This window comes from Sus scrofa, chromosome 1 (assembly GCF_054392235.1).
Source record: "Sus scrofa isolate SSC_HxYL_T2T_F1_AM1 chromosome 1, Sscrofa_HxYL_maternal_Yorkshire_Landrace_v2.0, whole genome shotgun sequence".
Lineage (NCBI taxonomy): Eukaryota > Metazoa > Chordata > Mammalia > Artiodactyla > Suidae > Sus > Sus scrofa.
This window is the reverse complement of record NC_139383.1, coordinates 112,353,627-112,374,634: the sequence shown is the minus strand read 5'-3', so window position 1 is coordinate 112,374,634 and position 21,008 is coordinate 112,353,627. Positions and strand designations below refer to the sequence as shown.

General features: G+C 36.0%; 1 protein-coding gene across 5 annotated transcripts in view; it reads right to left on the bottom strand.

Annotated features, from left to right (window-relative positions):
* Window positions 1-21,008, bottom strand: part of DCC (DCC netrin 1 receptor) — a 1,237,100-nt gene that overhangs the window by 33,137 nt on the left and 1,182,955 nt on the right. For 3 of the 5 annotated variants that reach the window (XM_021073456.2, XM_021073463.2, XM_013992856.3), the window contains one exon: window positions 19,484-19,696. In XM_021073456.2, coding sequence (XP_020929115.2) covers window positions 19,484-19,696 — 213 coding nt within the window. The remainder of the gene's footprint in view (window positions 1-19,483; window positions 19,697-21,008) is intronic. The other 2 variants (XM_021073460.2, XM_084966364.1) reach the window with 1 other exon arrangement.

Sequence of the window (21,008 nt, the reverse complement as noted above, 5' to 3'; positions counted from 1 at the left end):
AAAAATTTCAGGAATAACGTCAATGATCATTAGAAATGAATTTACCAGAATAGGTCTACCTCCCCCACTTTCTCTTGATGCTTTTTTGAGGTTCCTAGACCACAACTAAATGAAACACCAAACACAACATTAAAAAAAATTTTAGAAACTCGAAACTAAACATCTGTGTTGCTTATTGGCAGGCTCCCATAATTCAAGGTAAAGATGTTGATCCCATGTTGCTTCCATTACTCATTTTAAGAGGTCTACTTTGACTTCCTGTGTCCTTTTGCACATAATGTCAAAGTCAAGAGGCTTCTCAGTTAATTTCATGGATGTTCCAGATCATTTCTAGACAGTTTGTTATAAAGAGACATTTCTACCTTCTGCCAATATCTATTCTTTAATTTTCCCTCTTTTTCTACCCTATTTTTCACATGAAGCAACAAGTTTGAGCTCTCTGTAGTTATCACAATACAGCTGTTCTGTGCTCCTAGGAAGAGAAATGTCTATTCATGAAAAGCAGACTTAGAAAAAATCCCTCTGTGGACTTCCCATGTGGCTCACAACATACCTACTCGGCATTGCTTCTGCAGTGGCTGTGGCTCGACCCCTGGCTCAGGAATAGGGGGAAAAAAAAGCAAAAAAAAAGAAATCCCTCCTTTATTGTTTCATTTTTGATGATATCCTACTGATCAAACTTCAGAGAAACTATACTCTCAATTTATACGGAAACAAATGACACTGCAGAAAGTTTCCATAATATTTCATTTCGGCATAATAGAGAGACAATGCAGAAATCCAGATATTAGTCTTGTAAACTTTTGTAATTATGTACTCTGTGCAGAATGTCATCATAACTCCAATTCATTCACATTAGTGTGCAATAGATTACATTTCTGGTAAATATTTCATGTGATGTATAAATATAATAATTTTCAGTTTTCAAAAATCAATTTATTTTGTAAATATTGAAAATATCTTCCCTCATGAAAATAATTTGATTACCACAGAGGATTGTCTTTTTATAATAGAAACTTGATTACTCCTAGCCAGACTTCTTAATATCCTGAAATAATTGATTTTTTATCTGGCTTCATCTTTAATGGAAATCATCAAATTACACACACACACAGACACACGCATACTCACATGCACATATGCACAAACGGCTATCATAATTATGGCCAGAAATATAACATCCAGATTACATTCTAGGGTTAGTGCACTACTAATTTTACCCAATATTTTCCAACTTTGACATGTATACCTCTCAGACTGACTGAAACACAACATGAATAGTCTTTTCAAGGCACAAGAACATTTTAAAAGCTCAAAGAAAATTAATTAGTTAATGGAGTATGGACACATTTAAAGTATATCTTCAAGTGTAAGAGCTCAACACCAATCACCCTTCTACCCGAGAGACCATGTCTGCCATCACAGAAAACAACTTAAGTGAATACTGTCATTTTTTCACTGACCGACTTTCCTGCATTTTGCTGCCATACTTTTAGGGTTGGACTACACTTGCACATCATCTATTTGTTTATTCCTGATGGCTCTCTCAGGTACCTGCCTTTTGCCCTCCTCAATTTATAGAAATGACAGCTATAAAGGTCATAAGTACTTTTATAATATTTTAGCCTGTTGAGTATACACCCTGTAAATCTTTCCATAAGATTTGTTAGTATTATGTTTCCTTACTTCTGAGATGCATAGCAACATCTCTGAAATCAGGGTGCTTCTTCCAAGATATTTTTGTACAATTATTACTAAAAAAAATTTTTTTTTGGCTACATCTGCAGCATATGGATATTCCCAAGCTAGGGTGTTGAATTGGAGCTGCAGCTCACGCCTATGCCACAGCCATAGCCATGCTGGATCCAAAGTGCATCTGCAACCTATACTGTACCTTTTGGCAATGCTGGATCCTTAACCTATTGAGCAAAGCTACGGATTGAACCTGCATCCTCACAGAAACTATGTCAGGTTCTTGACCCACTGAGTTACAATTGGAAGTCCTCTACAATATTATAGTTTTTATTTTTTCCCTTAAAATTATTAAAATAAGTCAAGTGCATACCCCACAGGAAATGAAATCTTTATAACACTTGCCAAAGTATTTAGGGGTAAAGTGAACTGATGTCTGCAATTTCCTTTGAAATGCAATAAAAATTAAGGTGGATGGATAAAGAAATAAACATGTGGCAAAGAAAATATGAAAAAAAGTTCGTTGTAGAAACTAAGTAGTGGGTATATGTGAGTTCACAGTTTTCCTGAGCATTTGGTATTTTTATAATAAAACATTAGAGGAAAAAGTAACTCTATGGCCACTCTGAATCAAAGAACCATTGTGTTTTAAAAGTGCATTTTCTTTGAAATACAATCCCTTTCTGGATTCTGAAAAATTATTCTATCATTATTTTCCCTTCTGTAGGACCTCTTTATTCCCTCAGATAATATAAAGTACAGCTTTCAAATTTTTTTCCTTCAAATTCTTTCTCTGGGAGATGTTATCGAATTCTCCCTACTATATGCTAAACACTTACCTCTCAGAGACTTCCCTTTTGAATCCTTAGCATGTTACCATATCCCACCATGTGTGGAAACACTTGGTTTTCCCACTGACCCTGTTTGCTCAACATAACTTCATACTTTCCTATTCTTCCATTCTTTCAAGAAGGAATCCCTCAGCTCACTTCTCTCTGTTTCTTTCTAACCATATTCCCAAAGACAGAATTAAAACACCTGAATCACCTTGGACCTCACCTTCTCCCTCATTCTTCATCTCCAGATATTCATTCAGTCCACCTGCTTCATTGAGGAAATAACTCTTGCAACTCTCTCTTCCATCTATTCTCACTGCTGTCAATCTACATAACACTTTCTAGCTCCATCTGAGTTTACCATTTGATCTTCCCAAAACACTGTTCTTTTTCACTCACCATACCCTGCCCTTTTCCAGAGTATTATCTCATAACTTCTTTGGGAATCATCCTCCTTAGCAGACTAATTTACCTATAGACTCTGAAATCTTATCTTGTACTTTTCCATCTCTGGGCCTTTATTTACTCTGGTCTTTCTTCCTGGTACACTTTTGCAACTGGGGAAAGAATAAATAGAAGAGTCACATAGAAATAGACTTATAGCTTGTCCCTGCCCTTTTGCAACTGTGACCTTGGAGTTGTTATTCACTTATTCTATACTCTGGGTCCATCCCGTATAAATTAACATGGTCTACTTTAGAGAGATGGTGCATGTGCAAAATGCCATTCTCATCAGTCGTAAGTTTATAGCTAACATAGATTTGGCAACTAAAGATAAACATTTATATGTTATAAAATGATTTCTATTTTACCCTGAGCTATTCAGTAATGCAATTTCCTGAGAACAGTCCATTCCCCAAAGATACTAGTTAATTGAGATTTTATTCTTCTTTATTTGTAGTAGAACTAAATGTCAATGGAAAATTCTGACTAGTCCTTGTCATGCTGGGCCAAAAAGTTCTTTTCAAGCTCAGTTATGGGGAATTGTTTATGAGGAAAATAGGTTTCCATGCAATGTTTCATAAACTATTCAATATTTGACATATTTTACAGCATGAAATTTCTGAATATTTCATATCTATAAAATGATTGGAAGCTAGCTCTGAAAAATAGGCTGTAGAACATCTCATACTGGGCTTAGAAATAAGCTCACATTATCTTTGGACTTTTGACAACTAAATAGATATTTGTCTTAGTCTTCCAATGAGGGGATAAAACATTTTCCAGTTGGATATGTTGGGACAATTCAAGTACAAAATATCAATCCATATTTAGAAAGGAAACTGGAAAAATGTGACAAAATAAAAACCAATGAAAATGAATATAATGTATAGAGGACACAGAAATAGTCTATTTAATTTTGTTTTCCTCTATGACAGCATAAACTTGAGTACTGTGTCATGGGTATGAATATCATAGAATACCAGAATACTTCTGAAAAAAATAATTGCAGTGTATAAATTTACAGGTTAAGGGAGATGCTAAAATATAGACTGGATGTCTATTATTTGTGACATTACTATTCACATAATAGTTGACCCTTTATGCATATGCATTATAATAGAGTGCTCAGAAAAGTGGGCTTTGGTTTAAATCTTCATCTGCCATTTAAATACAACATGACATTGAACGAATTTTTTTCATTTTTTCAATCCCAACATTTCTTATGAGTAACAATACTTTACTTTTGATGTTTCTATCAAGATTATATGAGACAGTATAATGTTAGTTAAGTGTTTACTAATGGTAATTATCCATAATGAAGTTTGCAAACAGCATTGTCAAGGTTAGAACCAGCTCACTTTTTCTCAAGGATCTATCAGGACCCAGAACATATTAAGCTTTATTGTTATATTAAAGAATATTGGAAGAATATATGTATATATAATACATTCTTTCAACATTAATATATATATATATAATATTGACAATTAGTATCTATCATGATATTAAATGTTGGTTTGAAAAGATAAGTCATGTAAGTGTGAATTATTTAATTAGAATCATACTACATATAGAATAAATACAGAGAAAAACGTTTGAGCTTTAAGCTTTTCTGAACTTTAACCCAAGAAAAAAATAAAATACTGATCATGTAGCATTTGGGAGACAAAAAGGACAGCAAAGTTGGAAGAGAGAGGGTGGCATCTGAGTGATGGGATGGCCTCCAACTGGCAGAGTGGACTCCAGGTCAGCTATTAGGACCTGGCTCCTGCACCATCTGTCTAATTCAGGAACTCAAGGAAAGAGACAACTTGAGACCTTTGAGAAGAAAATTCTCATTCAAAACATCAAGAGACCTAGGAAAATTCACTTTAAAACAATTTTCTCCAAATTATTTTCTAATATTTTATCATTATTCCTGCTTTTTATCTGAAATTTCTCAAATTCAACTATTCATGTACTGATAGGGGCTTATGTAGTACCTATTTCCATTTAAATTCAGAAGCTTTGATCCAGGAAACAAACAAAAAACAAAAGAGACAGACACAGCAGGATGCAGGGAGAGAGGGAGGAAGATTTTAATTGTTCAAATATTTATTGGAGAAATAGGTTCTTTTTCTTTAAAAACCTTTCTCTCTCCTCCCCCTCTTTACCATAACCATGCATTCTCAGAAGACATGTATTTATTCCTTAGCATTATTTTATACCCAATAAATGATTTTCCACGATATCTTTCAGGTTATTATACACTACAACTTAACTTCTTCATTATTCAAATAAACATTTAATTCCTTCCCATTAAAAATCATTTCTGTGATTCATAATGCAGGTTCACATATCCTCATTACTACAGGGAAAAAAAAAAGACATTTTAAATATGTTTTATAGATTTCATATGCTGTTCATCCTGGTGTGACACTGGTTGAATCTGAAATTTTCATCAAATGATGAATCATTGTTTGGGGAAATGTGTGTGTAAAATCATTAAATCTCTACCAGAATTGTTCTCCATTGCATGCCAGAACACGAGGTGCCAAGGATAAGGACAACCCCCTTCAAATGACAATACATCTCATTTCCCACAGGAGCTCATCTTCTGGAGGAAACTTATCCTAGAGAGTTGTGAATATTCTCTATCGGTTTTCATTTGCCCCCCTCCCCCCAAAAAAAAAAGACTTTCAGAAATGGAACTTTTTTTAGGAGATAACATAGACATTAAAAAACAGTAGAAAAAAATCAATAAAACCAAGAGCTTGTATTTTGAAAGGGTAAAAACAAACAAACAAAAAAAACCCAAAAAACATATCTTTGTCCAGGCTCACCAAGAAGAAAAAAGAGAGAACCCAAATAAACAAAATAAGAAATTAAAAGGGAGAAATCTCAACTGATACTATAGGAGAAAAAACCCACAAAAACAAAACCATAAGAGAATATTGTGAACAGTTACATGCAGATTTGATAACCTAGAAGAAATGGTCAACTTTCTAGAAACGTACAGCTCACCAAAACCAAGAAGAAATAGATAATTTGAATAGAGAACTCACTAGAGGTGAAATGGAATATGTAATAATAATTTTAAAAACTCCCTACAAACAAAAGTCCAGAGCCAGATGGCTTCACAGATATATTCTACCCCATATAAAGAAGAACATATCCTTCTTAACTCTTCCAAAAGGTTTAAGACGAAGGAACACTCTCAAAGGCACTCATCACCTGAATACCAAAACTAGACAAAGATCCTATCAAAAAAAAATTGTAGGCCAATATCTGATGATATAGATGGAAAAATTCTCAATAAAATTTTAGTAAACTGAATCCAACAACACATCAACAAGATCATACTCCACAACCAAGGGGATTCATCCCAAGTTCACAAGGATGGTTCAATATATGCAAATCAATTAATGTTATACACTACATTAATAAAAGAAAAGTAAAAAAATCACATGAGCATCTCAATAGGTGAAAAAAAAGCACTTGACAAAATTCAACATCCATTCATGATAAAAACTCTTAGCAAAGTGGGTAAAGAGGGAACATATCTCAACATAATAAAAGTTGTTTATAAAAACCCATAGCCATTATAATATTCAACAGAGAAAAACTGAAAGCCTTCCTGTTAAAATCTATAAAAAGACAAAGATGCTCACTCGTGCCACTTGTTCAACAGAGAAGAGTGTTGGAAGTCAAAGCCACAGCAATCAGATAAGAAAAATAAATAAAGGTATACAAACTGGAAGGGAAAAGGTAAAATTTTCACTATATGTGGATGACATGATACTATACATAGAAAACCCTAAGAACTTCAAACAAAAACTACTCAATCTGATAAATGATTCCAGCAAAGTATCTAGGTACAAGATTGCATTTCTGTATAGTAAATAAAATATCATAAAGGGAATGTAAAAAAAAACTTTTAAAATGCACCCCCCTAAAAAAATAAACAACTTAGGAATAAACCTAAGGAAGTTAAAGACTCATATAGTAAGAACTATAAAACATTAATCAAGGAAATTAAAGAAGATTCAAAGAAATGGAAAGATACCCCATGCTCTTAAACTGGAAGTATTACTGCTGTTAAAATGGTCAGTGTACCCAATGCAGTCCACAGTTTTAATGCAATCCCTATCAAATTACCCATGGAATTTTTCACAGAACTATAACAAAAAATCCAAAAATTTATATGGAACCATAAAAGATGCAGAACTGCCAAAACAATTCTGAAGGGGAAAAAACAAAGCAGAAGGCATAACTCTCACAGACTTCGGACAAGATTACAAAGCTACAGTAATCAAGACAGCGTGGTACTGGTACTAAAACAGACATACAGATCAATGGAACAGAATAGAGAGCCCAGAAATAAACCCAGACACTTCCCTTCAGTCTTCAACAAAGGAGGCAAGAATATAAAATGAGAAAACAACAGTCTCTTCAGCAAGTGGTGTTGGGAAAGTTGGACAGCTTCATGTAAATCAATGAAATTAGAACACACCCTCACACCATGCACAAAAATAAACTCAAAATGGCTTAAAGATTTAAAACATAAGACATGAAGCCATAATATTCCTAGAAGAGAACATAGGCAAAACATTCTCTGACATAAATTATACAAATGTTTTCTTAGGTCAGTCTTCCAAAGCATTAGAGATAAAAACATAAATAAACAAATGGGACCTAATCAAACTTACAAGCGTTTGCATAGCAAAGGAAACCATTAAGAACAAAAACAAAAAGACCACCTATGGAATGGGAGAAAATAGTTGCAAACAATTTTTCAAGAATCTGATTTCCAAAATATACAAATAACTCATACAACTCAATAACAAGAAAACAACTCAATTGAAAAATGGGAGGAACACCTAAACAGACATTTCTCCAAAGAAGACATATTGATGGCCAATAGACAAATGAAGAAAATGCTCAACATCATTAATCATTAGAGAAATGTAAATCAAAACTACAATGAGGTACCACCTCACATCAGTCAGAATGGCCATCATTAAAAACTCTAGAAATAACAAATGCTGGAGAGAGTATGTAGAAAAGGGAACCCTCCTATACTGTTGGTGGGAATGTAAGTTGCTACATCCACTACAGGAAACAGTATAGGAGGTGCCTCAGAAAACTAAAAATAGAATTACCATAAGAGTCAGCAATCCCACTCCTCAGAATATATTCAGACAAAACTGTAATTCAAAAAATACATGTACCCCTCTGTTAAGTGCAGAACTATTCAAAATAGCCAAGACATGGAAACAACCTAAATGTCCATCAACAAATGAATGGATTAGGAAGATTTGGTGCATATATACAATGAAATACTACTCAGTCATGAAAAGAATGAAATAATGCCATTTTCAACAACATGGATGCAACTAGAGATTTTCATACTAAGAAAGAGAAAAACAAATACCATATGATATCACATATGTGCAGAATCCAAAATATGACATAAATGAACCTATCTACAAAACATAAACAGAGAACATGCTGTGACTTCCAAGGGTGCTGGGAGGGAGAGGGATGGACTAGGAGTTCTGGGGTTAGCAGATGCAAACTACTACTTTAGAATGGATAAATAACAAGGTATATTATCATTATCCATATATCTACTGTATATTACAGAAAACTAAATCCAATCTCCTTGGATGGGCCATAATGGAAAAGAATATCAAAAAGGAATGCATGTGTATATGTGTGTGTGTGTGTGTGTGTGTGTGTGTGTGTGTATGACTAGGTCAACTGCTGTACAACAGAAATTGGTACATTTTAAATCAACTCTACTTAAATTGAAAAAGAAAAAAGAAGTGGGACTTCTTTTAAGCCATTTGTAAATACTAATCTACTTCCATTCTCAGGCATTGAAAAATGTGCCCAAATGCCTCTACAAGAAAATGAGTAACTTAATTTTTTAGAATTTCATTGAGTAGGGCAAAAATATTCGACTCTTGGCCTTAGATTCTGGAAAGTTATCTCTACAAATAATTTTGGAATTGGTATAACAAAACAAAACCAAGGCACAACAAAAACAGACTGTGGTGATTATGTTCTAAAGCTCAGCCAAAATGCAGGGTGAATGACAAAAAGGCAGCATAAGCGGTCCCTCTAATGAACCATTTGAGACTCTAATGAAAGCTATGGACCCACTCAATAGAAGAAATACACACACACACACACACACACACACACACAGAAATGTGAATTTAATTTCAAATGGGTTACTAAACCCACAAGTTCTTCCATGATCTCCAGATGAAGAACACAGGATCTCTTCTACCACCTCTACTCAAAATGTAATCTATAGAAAGGCAAAAATTGGCAGCATCTGAAACCTTGGAAATGCAGAATCTCAGCATCCCTTTGGATCCACTGAATCAGAACCTGCATTTTAGTAAGATCTGCAGGTGATTTCTAGGCATCTTAAATGTTGAGAAGCTCTGCTTACATAGCCATGTTTATGGAAAGTTTAGAATTAAAAATGTATATCTCGAACAACATTTGGAAATGAGTCATGCTCTAATATTCTTAATCAAAACACATATTATTTGTAAATGTGAAGACAAAGGTGTCAGAAATATTTTACATGTGTTTGATGAGAAATATTCCTTTTCCCACTTTCAACAGCTCACTTTCTGGTCCTCACTTATTTTTCTTCTTTGCCTTACTGTTCTCTTTGTAGGAGGTTAGGGCAGGGACTAGCTAAGTTGGAAGTGAGAGCTGGGATCTAGGAAAGTCCAGAGGGATTTCACATTAAATTGGTTCACTGTGAGAAGCAATTCAGGAGATCCAGCATTTATGAATGAGAGGAAGTCAGGTACATTGCCACCAAATCTGTACACCTATTGGACATAAAGCCTTAGTGGGCTTGAGAAATGGACATTCAGAGCAATGGGGGAAAGAAAGATTGAGAAATTGGAGGGCGGATGCTATTTAATACAGTTTGATCATTTAAAGGGTCTGCTGGGAAATAACTTCTTGGCTGTTGGATGAATTCAATTGGAAGAGACCATGCTTCTCTCCAGACTTAAGAAATGATACTTGACAGCTATGAAAAGCTGTTCTGAAATTCTCTGTTCACTCTTCTACCTTCCAAGTAAGGACATTGGCTCTCTCTTCTCTGTTGTATATATGTGTGGTGAAATATAACCTTCAGGAGTTAGATCTTGTTTCACCAGCCATTGAGCCATTAAAATGTATGCTTAAACCCCCTTCCACAAGATCCCAATTCTTATTAGAAGGCATTAGTAACTTCACTGTGCTCAATTTATAAGGCAATGTGGTCTTCAGATTGTATCAAATCTAAAGCTCCTGGATCTAGTGCTAACATTCTTAACTAGCATCATTCACATTGACATGCTTTGACTCCTAAAGGAAAATGAAACTCTCCAAGCCCAGATTTTATTCTTTGTATTTATAGTTGTGGAAAATGGAAGCGCAGAAGTTAAATGACTTATTTAAGGCTAACCTAGCCAATCATCAGGGGAGGTGGGTCCTAGTAGAGTTTTATTATTTTCCTCCTCTAAGTGCTCTTTTAGTCACACTTGCCAAAGAGACCAGGGAGACTGGCTGAAATCTAATCACATGGCACCTTCCTGCCTTTAGTCCTGCACAATGACAAGCATCAACTCAGACTTGTGTGCACACAGCACTCTATCTCCATTAACTAACTGTGGTACCACTCCAGAGAAGAGACAAGAAGAAAACAACTAAATGCAACATCTGCTGAATTTAAGGGTAAATCGACAATCTTAGATCTTACAGGTACATTAGGTAAACACACCAACACACCGTTGTAGTCTGAAATAGGACATTTCTATTAAAAATCATGACTCAGGTGACTACAGAAGTAGAAAGATACAAACAACTGTGTAAAAGGATGGGAAATATGAAAGAATACTTAGGAAGGGCAGTTTGGAGTGAATTTGAAAAGAATGGTCATTACAAATACCATCAAATCAACTGGGCTTACTCACCATTGTTTTGCATCAAATTAAAAAAAAAAAAAGTTTGTTGGAATCCCTTTCCCACAAAAGACAAAGGCATCTCCTCTGAAAGCTTTGCCATTCCAGTAAATAAAGAGATCCTGGCAATATGAACATCAATTCTCCTGTCAGCCTAAGATGAAAGTCTATACTATGAAGCATGCAGGATGTTTAACATGGCACTTGAACTCCTTATTAAGACCCTGCCAGTAAGATGAAAGTTATAAACATTCAGAGGAAGTAGGATCTTTAAATGGATTTTACACATTTTCTTAGATATTACAGGTCATGTCTTTAGAAATAGTGTGCTGATTGTGAAGTTCTCACTTTTTTTTTAACCGCGGAGATTGTTTTCAGTGTGTTAGATTTTTCACAACACATTTTTGATAGTCCATTAACACAGAGGTTTATATGAACACTTTTATTTGTCTGTTTTGAAATTTTCCTTGGCTCCCAAAGAAAACAACTGGAATCTGACACTAATTGATGAACTATAATGAACTCTGTCAAGTCCTTAGAAGACTTTGCAAGACATTATGTGGCTCAGAATCTTTATTCAAAGGAAAACCTTTCTCTTACTCTTTTATAAAGCAAAGAATATAGAGAATGTCTACCCTTATTTATTCAGTAATTAAGATTGCTAGAACTTCATGTTTCATTTCTCTTTGTAGAGGAAAGCCTATCTAAATCCACAGTTGAGAATTAGTAGGATTCGAGGGACCAAAATTCCTTAATTGGCATAATGGAGAGACTAGGACTAGTTCTTAAGACTCTAGTTGGCTTAGCCTCATTCTTTTTAGGAATAAAGGGGATGCTGTTCTTCTCCAGTCTACTATGGATATCACTGCAGATGTATGTATTTTCATGAAGTTAAGTACTAAATAGAACTTCCAGGGGTGGTGGGTTAGTATTGCTTTTTCCACTCTGTAATTAAATTCAACTTTAGCAGAAGGAGTTATTCATATTTTGGAAGTCTTAGCATTTTATGATCACGTGGTCATGAATTAGGAAAAAGATGGAAATTGTCTCATCTTGTCTTCCTTTATCATCAACATCTAATCCTTATTGCAAACTCTCAAATTATTTTGCTTCACCTATAATCATCATTAGACGTGAAGATCTGAATTTAATTTCTGGCTTAGAATATAAATAGAATTATTCTATTCTGACCAACTCTACACATATTTATGGAGTATCCTTTATATGTAAGAGTTTGTATAAAGGCCCAAAGAACAATGACACATGATCCTGAAACAGCTATAAGTTATTCAACCTCTCTGTATTAATAGTGGTAATAAAAGTTACTTCTCAGGTGGGCATGAATTCACTTGGAAATATCCCTTATAAACTGTAAATTATGGCAAACTGTGACACATTAACCCTACTAGTTTCACTTAAGCTGATTTTTGGAGGTTTATTTTTTTGTCTTTTTAGGGCTTCCCCCACAGCATATGGAAATTCCCAGGCAAGGGGTCAAATTAGAGCTGAATTTGCTGGCCTGTGCCACAGCCACAGCCACGCCAGATCCAAGCCACATCTGTGACCTACACTGCAGCTCGTGGCAACACTGGATCCTTAATCCACTGAGCAAAGCCAGAGATCAAAACCATGTCCTCATGGATACCAGTTGGGTTTGTTACTGCTCAGCCACAATGGGAGTTCTTAAGCTGATTCTTTTAAAAAGCTACTTTGACCCTCAAGATATTTAACAAAATCTATATAACTGCAGTTAGCCATGTGGCTTATCAAGTTCTTAGGAAATATAAAAGGAATATTTGCTGCTTTGAAAACAACTTATTCCTTGTTCTCTCTTTCATCATTCTCTGCAAGTCACAAGGCCACCACTTCCCATGTAATCCAAGGACATTCTTCTTAGACTATGTTTCAAAGTATGTAGTCTACTATGTAACAAAGTTCTGGAAGTAGATATTTTCATGTCTCTATGATTATCTAGATCACTATGCAATGCTTTAACACTAGAGTTTAACTGTATATAGTTGATAATTAGCCTGAATTATATTATCAAACAATTCTTGGTGCAAAATTTTCTCTAATTTTAAAATAGGGCAAAGTTTTGATCAAAAGGACTCAAATTTTGGCTCAGTTGTGTTCATTCACCCCCCTCTTGCCAATAGCTTTTTGCAGTTCTAAAAAGTACTAGCCATTCCTTTTTTACTCTCATTGACCTTCTGGGCTTTAGCTCACAATCTAAGTGATATTCTCACGTGCGTTAACTTTTATGTTTGTTTTACACTTCCTTCTGCTCATCTTGATTTTATTATTGGACTCCAAAGCCCTGGGCCATCCATGGTATCTGGTACTGAAAGCAAAAGATGCCCGCTCCCTGTCTCCTTGCCCTCCTGTGGAGGGACACTGGCAGGTTGGACAGATGAGCTTGACAGGAGCTACTCCAGAGTTGCTGGCTAGTCACTACTCTTGCCATAACTCTGTTCCTTCATCTAGCCTACAGAAGGGAATGAAATATTTACTTAAATATTAAGCTAAAGAACTCAACCTACCTGCTATAAAACTACACTTTCTGAGGGATATTTCATCACTATGATCACCCTAGAAGTCTGCTTATATGGGGGGGGGGGGAGTCAATCTAAGAATAACTACTTATATCACAAAAAGCTAAATCAAATCGTTTATTTTTCTTTAATGTCATATTTCTATGAATTCTTTAAGCTTGGCCATTGGCTCAATTGTTGAACTTGAGCAAACTGCTTAACTTGTAACTATAACATATAACCTTAATCTATAAGCCTTTAGGCTTCAGCTTTGTCATTTATAAATGAGGTACCCATCCCATGGCTTAATTATAAGGTTTTCTTTAGAAATGATTTCCCTTCTTTGGGACAATTAGCAGAGTTTTTAGCTATTTAAATATTGGAACACCATACTAAAGGAAATAGTACTTAATTAAAATACCAAATAGGTTCTGGAGTCACAAATATTTGTAATATATAACACTAGTTTGATTTAATTACATTTCACCCAGGGGTAGTTTAGGATGACTAGACCAAATCAAATCAGATTTCATCTATTAAAAAAATTATGCTAGGAATGAGCTCAGGACAATTCCAAGGAGTTACTATCAAAACCCCAAAACCCTCCAAAACAAACAAACGAAAAACCCCAAAACACACAGAGAAGTGAACTAACATATGAGATGAAATGTAATGGGTGGTAGTGCAATTTTCCACTCTAGAATTGATTGGTGGGACTGGATCCAATAACATCAAATCATTACATCTCTTCTACTTAACTGTGCCAATGATTTATTTGATCTGACTGGCCTGAAAAGTGACCCTCTTGTTCTACCTGCTAAAGGATGGCTGACCCCCTGTGACCTCTGCCTATGACTGATTTCAGCAGGATGGAGCACTCACATGGAATCCTTGATGAACACCCCCAATGGTGGCCTACACATGGCTCAGGGAAAGTAATTGTGTTAATATATTATAGTAATTCATTGGCAGTTTTGTGTGATAGCATATTTACTGAATTGAGGCTAGCCACAAAGATCAGGTTAGAGCAGGAACATAGGATTTCCCAAGCAGCCATAAAATATAAATCAAATGCCTTTTATGTCCCCTGTTGGCCACCCCCACCCACTCCGTATCCTCACTTCTCAGACAAATTGAAGCCCAGGCCACAATTTGCAGAGGGAAAATCAAACTCAATTTCGCAGTACAATGAAGTGAGTTTTGGTCTTGTCATGTCCACTGACATATTGATCCCTAGAAGATTGAAAAGATCAGGATGTCCTAGGTCTTTCGCTTTTATAAATAAAAACATGTAGAAAGGCAATGTGGAAAGGGAGGACAATATAGCACGGGTGCTGCTTGACAAAGATGCAACAACTCCAGGGGCTGATGTTGTAAAACAGCGCTATGATATAAAAGCCACTCTTTAAGAGGTCACATTTTCTTTCCTTTTAGAATTACAGCCTCAGAAGACAAATGGTTTCCTAATCCAGGTTCATTTAAAGTGCAGCTGATCATTTCACAGCTAAAAGGAATTTTCAGTAGTGAAAGGAAAAAAAAAAAAACAAAACAGCCTATCATGGCCCTTTGTAGAATTTATGTCAGATCTATAGTGCCATAAGCTTAACACTTCATCAAGCATTTTCTATTTAATCTGAAAGAGGACTAAGCCAAATTACTTATATGTCCACATCTGCTATTTGCAAAATGCAATGATTGCAGCCTCTGATAATCATTTATAAATGTACACAGCTATTCACATCTGTAGATGAATTATTAAGAAACAGAACCACTTTATCATGAGGTGATGATGAAATTGTAAGAAATACCATAAGACAGCCTAGAGTCTAGTAAGCTAAATTTCTAACTGTGGAAGGAAAAAAAATATGAGTGAAGGAATGAATCTGTTTTCAGATAGGTAGCATTTTGGTCATTATGCCAAGAGGGTGACTTTCTAATTATCATTTACTATAAAAATACTGCCAAATTCTCTGCAACTCCATGGAGATCATTACGTGTTCCCCTATATCTCTTATAAAACTTCTGTAAACATAGCTTCACATGCCTTTCCAGATACAGATTGATAATGCAGCCCCACAAAACCACACACAGGGATTTAAGGAGGGAAAGAACTTCTTCACCGATCCTAATTTAAATGGTTTCAACATGGGAGTTGAAATGAATCTGACTAGTATCCATGACAATGTGAGTTTCATCCCTGGCCTTGCTCAGTGGGTTAAGTACCGGTGTTACCTTGAGCTGTGGTGCAGTTGCAGAGGTGGCTCAGATCCCATGTTGCTGCGGCTGTGGTGTAGGCTGGCAGCTGTAGCTCTAATTCAACCACTAGCCTGGGGACTTCCATAAGCTTCAGGTGCAGCCCTAAAAAGCAAAAAAAAAAAAAAAAAAAAAAAAAAAAAAAAAAAAAAAAAGGTTTCAACACAATAGGAGCTCCTCATTTAGTGTGATCTTTAAAAATCATAGTGATGCCTCACATTACCATATTCTAGAGTAATTGCTTGTGGTATGTAAAGATAAATTCATTAGTAATTATGCAGTCCTTTATTGTGAAATCCAGAGGTAAATTATTTGAGGTATTTTTTTTAAGCTGACAAGAGAATGACTTTACTTCATCAATCAGTTTGATGAAAGTAATGATTTTCTTAGAATTAAAATTTGTTGAAAGCTCTAAGTATTTCATCTTTTTAGATGAAGAAGCATGTAGTTAATGTCACAGCTAATACATCCGTCAGTCTGCTAATTTTCTTTTTCTTTTAGAATAAGTAAACATCAGCCTTTTCTTAAAAGCATACTATTTACCATTTGTCAGGAGCAATGCAGGGAGAACTTATTTGAAAATCATGAGGTAAGACATTATGAAATGAACAGGAAGCACAGGGAGACAATGGAGAAACAAAAAAAAGGAAAGGCACTTAATAATTCCCAAGTGATGATGGGGTGTTCCTCAGGTGAGTCAGGGAGAGCTGGCATTTAAAGGGAGACTATGAAAACTATAAAATCTTTTAAAGACACAACTCACTTATTGATGCTAAATGGTGTCAGATTTCAAGGCAGCTTTACTATTACTGTAACTAGAAGAAAAGAATAACTTAAATAACAATTGCTCTGTTCTGTCTACTGTCAGATATTCTTTCTAAAATTAGGATTCTTTTGGGTCATTTTTTTGTTAGCATAGATCACTTGGAGCATGGGTTGATTTTCAAACCTGGTGTTTCAATCTAAATATTACTGCCTCTGTAAAGTAAAATTTTCATTTAAAATGTACTTTAGAATATCATTTCTATTTTTTCTCTACGTAACACAGTTGCTAAAAATAACAGTGACAACAACAACTTTCCTTCCAAATAGAACAGTCATCAGTGTAAAGTACTATGGCACTTTAGATTTTGATGTTATAAAAGTGGTACCATTCGGTATAAAAGAATTAAACATTTGTAGAAGAAATGGACAAATTCTTAGAAAGGTACAATCTCCCAAGACTGAACCAGGAAGAAACAGAAAATATGAGATCAATTACTAGTAATGAATTGAATCTGTATTTAAAAAACTCTCAACAGATGAAAGTCCAGGACCAGATGGCTTCACAGGTGAATTCCACCAAACATTTAGAGAAGAGTTAACACCTATCCTATTGAAACCATTACAAACTCACTCTTTGAAGCCATCATCACCCTGAAACCAAAACCAAACAAAGATATCACACAAAAAAAGAGGAAATAGAAGGCCAATACCGATGCTGATATTGATGAGCACAGATTCAAAAATCCTCAACAACATACAAGATTAAGTTGGATTTATCCCAGAGATGCACAGGATTTTCAATATCCAAAAATCAGTCAGTGTGATACAGCATATTAACAAACCAAAGAATAAAAACCTTATGATCATTTCAACAGACATAGAAAAAGCTCTTGATAAAAACTCATTTTTCCTCATTAAAATGTGACAGAAGGTGGCTTGTGAGGAAACATTATTCCTCAACTCAGAATCATTTCAGATGTTTCCTACTCTTTTCTTTTTATCAGTTGTAGAATGATTTAATAGGTTTTCAAATTTATCTTTGTTTTTGTTTTTAAACAATTGGACATTAACCAAGAGTTACAACTGAGCTACTAAAAGCTCAGGATATCATGCTTTTTGCAGTTAACGAAAAGATGCATCACTCCATATCTCCATAGACTTAAATATGCTACTTAAATCTCTATATCACAATTTCCTTGTCAATGAATTGGGGTTAAGAAAGTAGCAACATCATAAAGTTCTGAGGATCAAATGCAACATTACAAGTCTTCAGAAGCATGCAGCTCATATAGCACATATTCAGTAAAGGTTAGTTATTATTAATAGTTGCAATTAACCTGGTGTCTGTTGTGAATGCTAGTCTCCTTCAAGATCATTTCCCTTGGTTGGTGTTGCAGTGGGAAACTAAGTGCAGCCAGAAATCACCAGGCAGCATGTTCTTGACACAGGAATTTTGTGAAATGAATTTTCTTGCTTGAAATTCCCCTTATCTCAATTAGCAAAGACCTCCTAGCTTTGAGGCAATACAAAGTAGCAGATCCTCCTCTTAATGTGTGCCTGGGATATACATGTGGGGAATAGGAGGAAGTCTTGGACAATACAGACTTGCTTTAAATCCTAGTGTGGCTTCTTTGGGGCTAGAAGAGCTGTCTCCTGTGAGATGAAATCATGACCTACAGTGAGCCTATGTGTCAGAGAAGACCCCATCCTGCCCAGGTGTGACGTGCAGCCTGCATCTCAAAGAATGGAACTGCAGGAACTGCACATCCCTCCTGTGTTCTACTCCACCTGCCAGTGTCTGGTAGCCAAGCATCCATACTAGACACCTGTGAATGGTGAGAATGCCAGAGGTGACACACACAGATCGATTCATAAGATGCCAGGAATATGATTTACTCTTAATATAAAGTTAAAATTCACAATTCCAGTCTTAGTTTTCCTAGTTTCTACAGTCACCAGGAAGTTTATGTACTAAAGCAGTGATGAAAATTGTCATTGTAGGTATGGATCTAAGAAACAGAAACTAACTCAAATGTATTTGCACAATGACTGATTGGTCCATCCAGCTGCTTGTGTCTATTAAGGGGGCATCTCTATTAACTTGGAACTGTTGAACCTTATTACCTTATGCCTGATATGCTGGTGTTGTTAAGAATGATGCCAATATTCCAAATAACTTTAAACACTGTTTTATTTATGTATCTGCTTATCTATCTTTCAGCCTATCTATTTGTTCCTCTTCCTCTCCTTCAACTCTTCCTCCCTCTTATTTCTCTTCCTTTCTCCCTCTTTGTGGCCCCTTTGCCCTAATCCCTAATAGAAAATAATTTTTAAAAAGACCTCTGGTTCAGCCTCACTGGATATCAGCTAAGGTAATAAAATGAACACCGTGTTGGGAATTGAAGACTGGTTCTCCTCTCTGCTCTGGTTCTTCCTTCTTAGAGAGGAAGCATAGAGATCTTTCCTATCTATATATTACTTCCTATCTAAGTTTTGGTTTATTTATTTCTAAAATTAGGAAGTTAACTTTACACTGGCCTGACACTCCTTCCTGGCCTTGGAACTCCAAAATAAGAAGCCCTAGAAGATGACTATTGAAAGGCACAAATCAGAAGATTATTTGCATTTCTGTAAAAAGTGATTTTGCAGTCTTCTGTATCTTTAACTCTAGTCTTGGGGTCTAGCCTTAAAGCCTAGAACCCATAAGGCAGACAGAAGAATTTTTCCAGTATTCTCAAGTAGACATCCCCACAGAACCTATTAGAATACTGAACTGATATTCAGGAACAATAGACAACAAGTGAAATGAAAGTCACCTACCACCAGCCAGTTGCTTATAAGGCAAACACCAAAGAGTGTCAGTAAAAGACACAAGCATGCTGAACATGTAACCAATACCAAAAAGACACATTACAGCCAGGCTTTCTCAGGAACCCTCATGCCCTTAAGCAGAACCATGGATGATAACAAAGCTTTTAAATGTGAACCACTGGGCACTCACCTGGCTGGGACAAAAGCGGTGTGTAAGGGACTTTCGGTTCTATTGCACTCATTGGTGGAGGTAGCAAAGGGTTGGCGAAGCTGCGGAGTGGATGGGTGGGTCGAACACAGGCCGTGGGGATAGTTCTGCTGGGGGCCTCCTCATTGCTGGGATGCTCAGGCTGAGTCGGGGGCAACATGGGCGGCTGTTGGGTGGTTGGTGCTTCGCTCACTGCTGCAATGGAAACAAGAGAAGCCATTCATTATTGCAGGACAAAGCTGGCTTTCCCTAAGTCACCCAGAGGGCCCCTGAATCAGTTCAGAGAGTTAAGCCAGGATCTGGCCAATCTATCCTTCAAATTAAGAGCATCTCCATCTCTCTACCCTCATATATTTATGGGCTCTGATAGTGCTGCCCCTTTAAATAGTAGAAACAGACCCAGCAGGACAAGGATCTGTCTTTCAGGAAGAGTAGTAAAAATACATACAGCACTGACTATATTGACTAAACTGTCTGAGCCCTGTAATCATAAGTGATGAAGTGAGAAAAAAGGGTTATTTCTCCTTTCAGAAGTAGCAATGTCAGTGAAATTCAATGTACAAACCCCAGCTACAGCTGCATTATTACCTACCAGCCAATATGCCAATTTTTCTGTGATTTAAACATGCCATGTCAACTGTCAAACAAATCAGAGTTACCAGGTGCTCAAGGCATTGCTAATAAAATGATACAAATAACAACCATTATCATTATCTTCTATAACAAAACAGAAGCACATCCATCTAAGAAGTTATATGAGAGATGACTCTGTTGGAACAGGTTGCTTGAATGCAGAATGGCCATTTGGGTAGCAAACCTTGTAATTTTCAGTCAGACTACTATAGTTGAAGAGATTTTCTCATAGTTATTTGTGACAGACTTTGGCTATTTGGACAAGTTTTGATGTGGAAACATACCTTTTCTCCAGAGAACACAGCTGAGTTGGACTAAAATATTGACCAGTCAGTTTCCCATGCTAAGGGACACTGACTTGACATTATTTACTCATATTCAGACTCAACAGATCCAAGCTAAACTTCAAATAGAAAGGGCTACATAGTAGATATTAAGCGTTGATGAAATAAGAGTACTTCTGATGATTCATTTCTTAATAAAGTGCTACTGGGGGGAGTTCCTGTGGTGGCTCAGCAGTAATGAACCTGACTAGTATCCAGGAGGATGCAGGTTCCATCCCTGGATCAACTCAGTGGGTTAAGGATCTGACACTGCCGTGAGCTGTGATATAGGTTGCAGATCTGGTGTGGCTGTGGCTGTGGCATAGGCTGGCAGCTGTAGCTCCGATTCAGCTCCTAGTCTGGGAACTTCCATATGCCTCACCTGTGGCCCTAAAAAGAAAAAGAAAAGAAAAAAATAAAATGCTGTAAATTGAGAAAAAAAATGCAATGATAGAGGATAATATTTCACTTTTGAAAGAGAATTTGCAACCAGGAAATATTTCAAGATAATTAGTTTGTGAGATAATTTTGAGGCAATTCTCTGAAAGGCT